Source organism: Etheostoma spectabile, unplaced genomic scaffold (genome assembly GCF_008692095.1).
Source record: "Etheostoma spectabile isolate EspeVRDwgs_2016 unplaced genomic scaffold, UIUC_Espe_1.0 scaffold121, whole genome shotgun sequence".
Taxonomy (NCBI): Eukaryota; Metazoa; Chordata; class Actinopteri; order Perciformes; family Percidae; genus Etheostoma; species Etheostoma spectabile.
The window spans coordinates 15,918-27,690 of NW_022605571.1; the positions used below are offsets into that span (position 1 = coordinate 15,918).

Below are 11,773 nucleotides of genomic sequence, written 5' to 3' on the forward strand. Positions count from 1 at the left end.
TACCACGGAGATGTTACCACGGAGATGTTACCACGGAGATGTTACCACGGAGATGTTAGTGTAACGGGAATAGGTTTAGTTAAATTCCTGCATAAATGGGAACAGCGCCATCAGCTGGTGTCACCCTCTCAATGCGCCGCGGGGTTAAACGTAGTGAATTATGGGTAATCCACAGCAGAACTCCTGATAACTGCTGTGGTAAGTCGCATGTTGACGCCTCAGAGACGATGTCAGTCTAAATGTCTCAATAGCCCACCATACAATGTTTAGTTTGACTGTAAACTGTTGCAGTAGTTTCACAGTGAACGCCGTTTGGCGTCAATGAAGCATTCATTATGAACTTAGAGCCAAATGTTAAGTTAGCTAACTCACTGTGTGTGTGTGTGTATATAGGGCTGTTTGTGTGTGTGTGTGTGTATATAGGGCTGTTTGTGTGTGTGTAGTGATGTGCGGCGAGGGCTGTTACTGTGTTATGTCGTGTGTGTAGTGTGGTGTGTGGGGTGTAGGCGTGTGTGGATAGGGCCTGTTTTTGGTGTGTGTGCTGTGTGTATAGGGATGTTTGTGGTGTGTGCCTGTTGTGCTGTGTTATAGGGATGTTTGGGTGTGTGGGGTGTGGTGGTATCAGGCCGGTTTGTTGTGTGGGTGTGGTGGTGTCGTCGTGTGGGTACTAGGGAATGTTTGATGTGTGATATGTGTGTTGTCTGTGTGTTATAGGCGGCTGTTTGTGGCTGTGGTGTGTGTTGTGTGTGTGTATAGGGGCATGTTTGTGTGTGATGTGTGTTGTGCTATAGGGCTTCGTTTGTGGGGTGGTGTGTGTGTGTGTATAGCGGCTGTTGTGTGCTGTGTGTTGTGGGTGTGATGTGTGTGTGTGGTGTGGTTGTGTGTGTGTATATAGGGCTGTTTGTGTGTGTGTGATTGGTGATAATGTGTGTGTTGTGTTTTGGTATGAGGCGAAATGTTTGTGTGAGATGTGGGTCGTATGAGGGGATGTTTGATGTTTTGTGCTTAATGCTGCTGTGGGGGTATGAGGGCTGTTTGTGTGTTGGTGTAGTGTATGGGCTGTTGTGGTTCATTTGTGTGTGTGTGTGTGTGTTGCTGTGTATAGACGGCTGCTTGTGTGTAGGTATTGTTGTGTGTGCGTAGGGATGTATGGTGTGTGTGTAGGCGTAGGGCTGGGTTGTGTGTGCGGTCTGTAGCCTAAGGACTAGTTTGTGTGTGTTGTGTGCGATAGGGCTGTTGTGATGTGGCTGTGTGCGTCGGGGTTTGTGTGCGCTCGTGTGTGTGCTGCGTCTGTGTGGGTGTGTGTGTGCTGTAGTGTAGGGTCTGTTTGTGTAGTGTGGGTGATGCATGCTGTTTGATGTGATGGTGGGGTAGGAAACTGCTTTGGCCGTTCAGGTGTTGTTGTGTGGGTGTGTGTAGGGCCTGGTTTGTGTGTGGTGGTGTGTGTGCGGTGGGTTGTTGTGTGGGTGATGTTGTGGTGGTGTGGGTGATGGCTTGTGTTGTGTCGGCCTGTGTTAGGTGCTGTTGGTGTCGTGTGTGTGTTAGGGAAGCTGGTGCACCGTGGGTGTGTGGGTGTGTGTGTAGGTGGTGTGTGTTGGTATGGTGGGGTGTGTATAGTGTTGTTGTTGGTGTGTGTGTGTAGTCGCTGTTTGTGTATGGCTGTTTGTGGTGGTTGTGTGTGTGTTTGTGTGGGTGTGAAAAGTACGGTGAGTAGGGTGGTGTAGGTTTGTGTGTGTGGGGTATAGCGAGCTGTTTGTAGTGATTGTGTGTGTGTCTGTGTGAACGTGTATGGGTGTGTTGTGCGCTTGTGTGGTGTGTGTGTGTGTTAGGGCTGTTGTGTGTTGTGGTGTTGTGTGTGGGGTGTGTTGGGTGTTATGGTGGTGCTGTGTGTGTTAGTGTGTGGTTGTTGGTGCTGTGTGTGGGATGTTTGTGTGTGTGTGTGTGTGTGTGTGTGTGTGTGTGTGTGTGTGTAGGGTGTTTGTGTGTGTGTGTGCCTGTGTGTGTAGATTGGAATGTTTGTGTGTGTGTATGTGTGTAGCGGATGCTGTGTTGTGTGTGTTGTGTGTAGGGATGTGTGTGCTGTTGTTGTGTGTGTGGTGTGTGGCTGTTTGTGGTTTGTGTGTGTGTGTGTAGGGCTGTTTGTGTGTGTGTGTGTAGGGCACTTTGGCTGTGTGTGTGTGGTGTGTGTTGTGTGTGTAGTGTAGGTGTGGTGGTGTCAGTGTGTGTGTCAGGGTTTGTTTGTGTGTGTGCTGTGATGCTGCTGCAGAGGCTGTTGTGACGTTGTGTGATTGTTGTGGTGTGTTAGCTGTGGTCGTGTAGGCGATTGTGTGTGTGTGTGTGGTGTAGCGGCTGTTTGTGTGTGTGTGTGTGTGTGTGCGTTGAGTGATGTATGGGCTCGTTGTAGTGGTAGTGTGGGTAGTGATGGTGTGGTGTAGTGTGTGGATGCTGTGTTAGGGCTGTTTGGTGTGTGTGTTGTGGTGTGTGTGTGGTGTGTGGGCTATTAGTGTGTGTGTGATCGTGTGGTGGTGGTGTGGTGATTTGTAGTGGAAGCTGGTTTGTGCTCTCCGTGGTGTTGACGTGCTCGCCCTGATGTCCCTGTTGCAGGTAAAAGTATAAGATTAATGTTGACTCTATTTGAACATGACATGTAAATGAAATGATAAATGGATAGAGTTAATGTAGGCGCTGTATTCTTGCGTGTTGATGCATGGGGAGGACCTACTGTTTAAATATCTCTATTGCATCCAGTAGAATGCCTTTAGGAGTTTAGGATTTTATTTAATTTATTTTACATTTTACTGTGAAATAGACAAAGCTTTATAAACCATTTTTGTTATAATTCTTGTAAAAAAATTCCACTATACGATCACAGACATTTAATAATAAATGAGCAGAACTTCTGATAACTGCTGTGGGTTTGTGACTCCGTGGTGTCGACGTGCTCGCCCTGATGTGATTTGGCTGATTTAGCTGATTTAGCTGATTTGGCTGATTTAGCTGATTTAGCTGATTTGGCCTGATTTCCCTGTGTGCAGACGCAGCCTCACACACACACACACACAACCCAGCGAGACTGGCTGTAGAGGACCGTCACAGTGGTCCCACAACCGTCACATTAGCATGGACATGTTGGCATTTGGACATGTTGGCATTTGGACATGTTGGCATTTGGACATGTTGGCATTTGGACATGTTGGCATTTGGACATGTTGGTGCACACACACCTGCTGAGTGTGCCGTGGCTCCACTCTCAGATCTACTTCCTCTTCATCTTCATCATCTGATAACTCTTCCTCCTCCTCGTCTTCATCACTCCCAGAATCCTCCAGTCCCGAGAAGACGCTGTCCTCGCTGTCTGAAGCATCTTCATCCTCCTCATCTTCATCCTCCTCCTGAGATTTCTTCGTGAAGTCAAAGATCTGAAGAAGAAAACCGACAGATTCAAACTGCTGCCACCAGACTCCATTCAAAAACCTGCTGATTTAAGGAGAGCTTCTTTGAACCAGAGTAGTCTAATGTCAGGAGACACACACACACACACACACAAAATCTTTATGATTTAAGGAAAGCTTCTTTGAACCAGAGTAGTCTAATATCAGGACACACACAGAGACACACGCACACAGACACAAAAAACCTTTATGATTTAATAAAATCTTTTCTGAAAGTGATCAGACCAGAGTAGGCTAGCCCTGCTGCTAACTGCTAATGCTACAGTGAAAACAACCTCGTTGTTAGCCAATCACACGCGATCCTCAGACCTGAAGGATGGTCCCAGCGAGAGCAAAGGCCCTAAAACCGCCAGATTGTGAATGGAGTCTGGTGTGGGATGGTCCCAGCGAGAGCAAAGGCCCTAAAACCGCCAGATTGTGAATGGAGTCTGGTGTGAGTCGGTCTCAGCGCACTGAAGCCAGGTTATCGTCAGCTAGCTGCTAGCTTTGTGTTTCCAGGTGTAACCAATCACAATGACCGGACCTGTCTTCTGCCAGGTTAACACTGTTGACCCAGTGCAATATATTTAGGATTAGCGGGTTTATCTAAAGTACAGTCGACCTGGCAGGTACTGCGTGGTCTCCATTCAGAACTCCACTGAGACTTTGGCCATTTTAGGCTACTCTGCTCGTCTTTAACGTGTCCACGTGCTCCCGTGGGTGAGTGGACTCGGGGGGAGCTCCTCTTCGGTTCGGATCATCTTTCTGACATTAAAGCTCAATCTGCACTGTTTTCCTCTCCTTTACCCAGCTGCGTTAGCTTCTCCGGTTAGCATGCTAACAACTAGCCGCATTTCTGTCTGTCTGTCTGTCTCTCTGCCCGTCTCACCTCTTCCTCCTCTTCTTCTTCTTTATTCCTCTTTTTCACGCTTTTCTCCGGTTCTTTCTCCTTCATCTTCGGTCTCTGCGCGCCGCTCCGCGTGCCGCTGCTGCTGCTTTCCTCCATCACACAGCACGTGGGATCCTGCAGGGTCAGAGGTCATGCGTCACAGCCCCCTGACGTCACAGCAAGGGGGGGGGGGGGGGGGGGGCTCTCCTCTCTATGCGTAGCTCCTATGGCGCCATTTTAATGCTACGAAGCCATCACCTGCCGTTAGCATCCCATTAGGCTCGTTGGAGATGAACTGCTCCTCGCCTGTAAAGTGGACGAGAGCGGGGGGGGGGGGGGGGGGGGGGGGGGGCAGTTTCCGCTGATCCAGCTCCTTCAGGTGGACAGGAGTGATGAAAACTGTGGTGCGATTCCGATTTATAAAATATAATCAGACCCACATACCAGCTGGTCCCCAGTCTCCAGTTGTTTTAGTTATGACAGAGTAGCTCTCAAAGACCTCTACATGAGACCTGATCTGGTTTTAATGAACAACAGACTGGAGATGATCCGGGATCTGATCAGATTTAGTCTCTTTGACTTCTAAACTTAACTATCAGTCACACAACATGAGTTCTGGACAGAATAAGTCTTTAAATCAGACAAATAGCATTTAAAATCGCTCCGAAAAACAATAAAAAGTTTATATAAAACTATCATGTTGTAACCAATCAGGTGTTAGATCAGCTGAGAAGCCGGCGTTTCCCCAGGCTCTGGTCCGCCTGCTCTTGCAGTCGGTGAAAAGCAACTGCGCCCCTGGTCTCAGACCTGCGGCCCCCTGGTACAACCGCGCCCCTGGTCTCAGACCTGCGCCGCCTGCGTCTCAGAACTGCGGCCGCCTTGCTCTCGTGAGATTTCCGTTGCCTACGTGTGCATGACGTCAGAGCAAGTCGGGATCAAGTCGGACACAAATCTACCCAGCATGCAACGGGCGCCGATCGCCGGTGATGGATTCTGCGCAGACCTGGCTCATCTCCAACTGACTCCCATTCATTTTGGCGCCACTTTGACAGCGAATAACTTTTCATCTGAAGCGTTTAAAGACTCTATTTGTCCGATGTTTATTTCTAAAGAAACACAACACAGATTAAAAGGTTCCGTTACCTTGTATCTCACGTTATGGCTCCGTAGTAGACGTTTTTATAAAAATAGGCCAACGATTACGTCATAACCCCGACATCAAGATTTCCTCAGAAATACACACAAAGAAGAATGCTTTATTACATTTTCAGAGCTCCCAGGTTTGTTTAATATAATAAATATACATTTTATATTATCTAACACTTGCTGAACTTCAAAATAAAAGTCAGGAAGTGGTCCATTTGCTTAGCTTCAAAATAAAAGTCCCGATGTGTTCCTGATTTTCTCTGAAAAACACGCAGGAATATAAATGATCAGAACACACTTTTGAAGAAAGAAAGACAAAGACTGTCTGCTAGACGCCATCTTGGTCAAAGGGGGAAGTTAGCCGCAGTGAAGACAACAGCTTCCGGTTCAGATTAGATGCTAAGATTCAAATTAAAAGACCAAAAGTGTAAATGTAAGAGGTCAGCTGTTTTGTGGTTTGTCTAAAGGTGAAGTTAATGTTTATATTAGACCGATTATTACCATATAAAATCAGAAAAAAAATGTTTCTAAAACTTGCTCCTCTTTAATGTGTGGGGGGGCTCTGGCTCCTCCTGGTCCACACTGGAGCTACACTCCAAGGTAGGCACTTTAGGTAGGTACACTTTAGGGGCGGCTGTGGATCAGTGGCTCGGTTGTCTGCCAATCGGAAGGTTGGGGGTTCAATCCCTGGCCCTGCAGTCCCATGTCGAAGTGTCCTTGGGCAAGACTCTGAACCCCGAGTTTCCCCCGGTGCTGCGCATCGGAGTGTGAGTGTGTATCTGATGAGCAGGTGTGTAGATGTGTGTGAGTGTGTATCTGATGAGCAGGTGTGTAGATGTGTGTGAGTGTGTATCTGATGAGCAGGTGTGTAGATGTGTGTGAGTGTGTATCTGATGAGCAGGTGTGTAGATGTGTGTGATGGTGAATGTTTCCTGTAGATGTTAAAGCGCTTTGAGTAGTTGTTAAGACTGGAAAAGATATAGAAATACACACATTTACATTTACTCCTGCTGCTCAGGGGGGACCTCTTCTTTAACCACCAACAGCTGCTGAACATCTGGAGGAAAACAGCTTCAACACTTTCTGGTTCAGTTTAGTTGCAGAGCTTCAAAATAAAAGTCCGGAAGTGTTCCAGTTGCTGTTGTTCCAGTTGCTGAGCTTCAAAATAAAAGTCCGGAAGTGTTCCAGATTTCCTCAGAAAAACAGGCAGGAAGATAAATGATCACAACATACTTTTGAAGAAAGACAAATACTTTATTACATTTTTAGAGCTCTGAGAAAACAATGAACCAAATTAAAGATGATGGTAGTTTCCTTTTAATGTGTCAAGAAGAACATAAATTTTGGTCTTGCAGTGAAACTTTATCTGATTAAGTTGTGTGTCTGAAGGTGAATATTAATATTAATTAGTCACCTTCTTAAAGCAGAAAAACGCTGAATGGACCCAACCAATCCGGGTCTGCATAGGCGCTGCACCACCCCCTGGTGGAGAAGCTGAGATGACAAGAAGATTATGGCTTATATTTTTATTTACGTTTTGTTTTTTTCACTTCTACCGTTTCCTACCATACTATATGCAGTTGTTTATCTAGATGTTGATACAAAAAGATTTTTGTTTGATACTTGAGAAGTTTTGATTGGACTTAAAGGCACAAACATTATTCCATGTCACCTGTCTCAGGATGAGAAGAGTCTCCAGTCTGGTCTCCAGTCTCTGGATGTGAGTTCCTGGCTGGTTCTGGTCCTCCACAGTCCTCTCCATCAGCTTCTGTTTCCACCTGACCAACACATTTATGTCTTTTGACATGATGCTGCCAGGCAAATCTTCTGTTACAAACACTGCAGCTGAATCTTTTCTCTCCTGTGTGGACTACCATGTGTGTCCGTAAACTTCCACTCAGTCTAAAAGATTTCTTACAGACTGAGCAGCTGAAAGGTTTTTCTCCCGTGTGAGTTCTCATGTGGTCCTTCAGATTACTCCTATCAGTGAAAGCTTTCCCACACTCAGAGCAGCTGAATCTTTTCTCTCTTGTGTGGACTACCATGTGTGTCTGTAAACTTCCACTCTGTGTAAAAGATTTCTTACAGACTGAGCAGCTGAAAGGTCTTTCTCCTGTGTGAGTAACCATGTGGTTCTTCAGATTACTCCTATCAGTGAAAGCTTTACCACACGCAGAGCAGCTGTGTGACCGTATCATCGAATTATCAATCGTACCAATACATTTATGTGTCTTGACATGGTGACGCCAGGCAAATCTTCTGTTACAAACACTGCAGCTGAATCTTTTCTCTCCTGTGTGGACTACCATGTGTAACCGTAAACTACCACGCTGTGTAAAAGATTTCTTACAGACTGAGCAGCTGAAAGGTTTTTCTCCTGTGTGAGTCATCATGTGTCTCTTCAGATGTGACTTGTTACCAAATCTCCTCCCACACTCAGAGCAGCTGAATGTTTTCTTACATCTTGAATCATGTTTCAGAGAGTTTGAAGCTGACTGAGGTTCTCTGGTCTCCTTCCAATCAGCACTGTCATTAGTCTCAGGTTCAGCAGAGTCTCTAGTCTGGTTTCCAGTCTCTGGTTTTAAAAGTGGATATGGATGGGAGTTCCTGGTTGGTTCTTGTCCTCCACAGTCCTCTCCATCAGCTGTTTCCATGTGTTGAGTTTGTCTCTGATGAAGCTGTGAGGACTGAGCTTCCTCTTCATCATCTTCACTCTTCACAGGGACAGGAGTGAATGGGAACTTGGTGATATCAGCCTCCTCCAGCCCTTGAAGCTGCTCTCCCTCCTGACTGCTCCACAGTTCCTCCTGTTCCTCTTTAATGTGTGGGGGGGACTCTGGCTCCTCCTGGTCCACACTGGAGCTACACTCCTGCTGCTCAGGGGGAACCTCTTCTTTAATCACCAACAGCTGATTAACATCTGCAGGAAACACAAATTGAAGAAAACCGGGACGTCAGACTACACCAAGACAACTGCTAACCCTAACCATATTCAGCAACTTGCTTCAACAAGTTAGCAACAATCACAACCCCGGACGTTTTTGAGGTGAGAACATGATTTTAACTTAACAGGAAGGTCAAGAAGTTATTAAAGCAGACTGTAATAAAAATATGTTCTAATTTTGGAATAAAATATTGACCCTTTTGTCACTTATAATGAAGCTTCTTTAAAAGTGAATTTATTAATATCATAAAAATTGGTAGTTACCCGTAACACGGGTCTCATTTAGCGTTCTTTGTTCATATGCAACCAAATTAAATAAGCGACCGCCGGCTGATCCCGTGACGCCAGGTACTGAGCACCGGGAGGTGACAGTCCTCTTAGAGACGGTTACATTTAAGTTTAGCAGACAAAAGGTGAGCGTCATACAGTGAAGACAGTTTAGACATCGATACAACTCTTAAAAACAACCGATCAGTCGACTTATTCACTCAGAGGGGGCAGCTTTAGACTTCTGCGGTGTTTCCCCTTCCCCTAAAATCATGTTATATAAACACGGCAACATTGTTCCTACCTTCCTCTTCATCTTCTTCACTCTTCACAGGGACAGGAGTGAATGAGAACTTGGTGATATCAGCCTCCTCCAGCCCTTGAAGCTGCTCTCCCTCCTGACTGCTCCACAGTTCCTCCTGTTCCTCTTTAATGTGTGGGGGGGCCTCTGGCTCCTGCTGGTCCACACTAGAGCTACACTCCTGCTGCTCAGGGGGAATTTCTTCTTTAACCACCAACAGCTGCTCAACACCTGCAGGAAACATAATCTTTACATCATCTGATTATGTAAGCATGTCACTCCAAAATGGCAAAAGTGTTCCCAAATGGCCTACCTTCCTGTGCAGACATGCTAAGTGCTAGCATGTCCAAACCCACACCGTTTTTCTCCATAAAAGAGCTGGCAACAACATACTCAAAAACCAGGGCTCTAGCTGAAAGTAGGAAGTTCTCTGTGTGAATCTTAACTGCTTGTCAAAACCAATACAGTTTTACATGTTCCCAAGTGACGGAAACACTTTCCAATGTGTCCCTGGTAATCCAGGGGGGTAGTACACGTAAAGTTGCATGGAAAGGAGACCTCCGAGTGTTTTAAATTGTCCCGCGGTTCCTTACCGTTGCTCTCCCTCTCGCCTTGCAACGCCCTGTTACTTCCACCAGTGCATATCTCCACCAGACTCCATGTAAATAATCACTACTTTTAGCGTTTATAGAGCAGCATATCTCCACCAGACTCCATGTAAATAATCACTACTTTTAGCGTGTATAGAGCAGCATATCTCCACCAGACTACATGTAAATAATCACTACTTTTAGTGTGTATAGAGCAGCATATCTCCACCAGACTACATGTAATAATCACTACTTGTAGTGGGTATAGAGCAGCATATCTACCAGACTCCATGTAATAATCACTACTTTTAGCGTTTATAGAGCAGCATATCTCCACCAGACTCCATGTAAATAATCATCCTTTTAGCGGTTATAGAGCAGCATATCTCCACAGACGAACATGTAAATAACACTACTTTTAGGTGTATAGAGCTGCATATCTCCACCAGACTCCATGTAAATAACAATACTTTTAGCGTGTATAGAGCTGCATATCTCCACCAAGAACTCCATGTAATAATCACTACTTTGTGTGTATAGACAGCATATCTCCACATGTAAATGGATAAATTAAGGGTTAATGTCAACCACCACCAGAGGGTGATTGGTGGAAACAGTGGAAAGATGAACCAAGGCGGCTTTTGGTAGTTTTATTTAGTTCTGTCACCTTTGAATGAAGTGTGTTTTACGATGATAAAAGGAGTGATTATTTACATGGAGTCTGGTGGTGGCGACGGCCTGTTAAAGAGCGAGATTCAAACAGATGTTCTGAATAAATGCTTATTTCATCCGTCTATCGTCGCTGAGAGAAGAGAGCCCAGGAGGAGAGAGAAGACCAGCTGAAGGTTTAATGGACTAACCTGCTCTGTGGACCCGGAGCTGAGGGTTGAAACAGCGTCCAGTAGTTCCCGTTGTCGCTCGTTTCCTCTTTTTGAACGACAAAGTTCTCTCGTACTCTGCTATCGTTCTTTCAAACAGCCCCATATCTCTTCAGCAGCCGCAGTTAGTCGCTGCTCCACAACGCTCTCAGCATATGGACTTTACACATTTTAACTCTTCTAACACAACAAAGACCCTCTGCTAACACTGCTTTCTGAGACGCCATCTTGGTCACAGGGGGAAGTTAGCCGCAGTCAGGACTACAGCTTCCGGTGGAGATCAGCTGCTGAGTTTCAAAATAAAATCAGAATCAGAAATACTTTACTTCCTGTGGCGCTCTCTGGTGCATTTTGGGAGAATGAGTCTTTCTCTGAAAGTGCGCCTGTGTTTGAGCAGCGAGCCCAAACTCTGAATGTGTCGTTTCATTGGTAGGTGGAAGTTCGATGATTGGTTGAATCATCAAACACAAATCCCATGTGGACTTTTTAATTGATCTGTTCTTCTAAAATAGTCATAGCCCAGAAATCCAGCACCAGGCCTGAGTACCTTCAGCTCTGCGTTAGAGCTGCGTTCCTCTTATGGAGTCTGGTGGAGATATGCTGCTCTATACACGCTAAAAGTAGTGATTATTTACACCACCCGGCTGTGGACCTTCCTTGCTAATTTAGTCCTGTGGCTTGCAAATCGTCCTAGACCCAGAATCCGGCAACCAGCACCTTTAGATACCGGGGTCAGCGGCGCGTGTAGGGAGGACATGGAACAGGCAGATAGCGTTCCTCTTATGAGTTCGTGTCCGACCTCGCCGTCACGTAGCTAATGATGACAAGCGAGCGCGTGACAACGGTGGGCGACGAGACAGTATGCAGCTCACGACTCGTTAAATTATGTGAGGGGAGGCCCCCCGCGCAAGTGGACGGGATCTCGACAAACACTTACCCTCGGGGAGGGCGGCACAGATGGCCGGCGTGTGGAGACAGCGTTCGTGCTGCGATAAATGAGGGAGAACGATGCTGGCACTCTGCCTGGTCAGGGAGATAACTGCGAACACCAGGTGGTGGGCACAGCGAAGGAGGGTGCAATCGTGGGTGAACCACGTGGGGGGAGGCATACTAGGTAAGAAAAGAGCAGGCTCTAATACATGCAACACACAATATGATTATTTACATGTATCTGGTGAGATACGGCCCTAACCTCGCAAGAGTAGGGTTGGATGGTGTACTGGGATCTGGTGAGATAGCTTGCTCTGACATACACGCTAAAAGATAGTGATCTTACATGATCTGGTGGAGACGGAGTTGCTCTATACATGCTAAAAGTATGATTATT

At 46.2% G+C, this 11,773-nt stretch overlaps 2 protein-coding genes across 2 annotated transcripts in view; both read right to left on the minus strand.

Annotated features, from left to right (window-relative positions):
* The window catches only part of LOC116685698 (ribosome biogenesis protein bop1), a 19,432-nt gene extending 14,859 nt beyond the window's left edge, over window positions 1-4,573 (minus strand). The window contains exons 1-2 of the mRNA XM_032510620.1: window positions 4,321-4,573; window positions 3,225-3,419 (exon numbers count right to left, since the gene is read on the minus strand). Of these exons, the coding sequence (XP_032366511.1) occupies window positions 3,225-3,419; window positions 4,321-4,437 (312 nt within the window). The 5' untranslated portion in view covers window positions 4,438-4,573. The remainder of the gene's footprint in view (window positions 1-3,224; window positions 3,420-4,320) is intronic.
* Window positions 4,574-7,089: 2,516 nt separating this feature from the next.
* LOC116685701 (zinc finger protein 205-like) lies at window positions 7,090-11,555 on the minus strand. The gene is made up of 5 exons (XM_032510624.1): window positions 11,384-11,555; window positions 10,429-10,524; window positions 8,982-9,209; window positions 7,860-8,386; window positions 7,090-7,427 (listed from the first exon to the last, which is right to left on the minus strand). Exons 1-5 carry the CDS (start codon window positions 11,553-11,555, stop codon window positions 7,125-7,127), a joined length of 1,326 nt encoding a protein of 441 aa, XP_032366515.1. The 3' UTR covers window positions 7,090-7,124.
* Between the last annotated feature and the right edge of the window lie 218 nt (window positions 11,556-11,773).

What these genes read in the sequence shown, in the direction of transcription:
- LOC116685701 (XM_032510624.1), bottom strand. Translation starts at nt 11,555, where the DNA reads ATGCCTCCCCCCACGTGGTTCACCCACGATTGCACCCTCCTTCGCTGT. An exon ending in CTGTGCCGCCCTCCCCGAGG is followed by an intron (nt 10,525 to 11,383) that starts GTAAGTGTTTGT and finishes GAACGATAGCAG; the next exon opens with AGTACGAGAGAACTTTGTCG. An exon ending in AGTCACATCTGAAGAGACAC is followed by an intron (nt 7,428 to 7,859) that starts ATGATGACTCAC and finishes CTGAAGGACCAC; the next exon opens with ATGAGAACTCACACGGGAGA.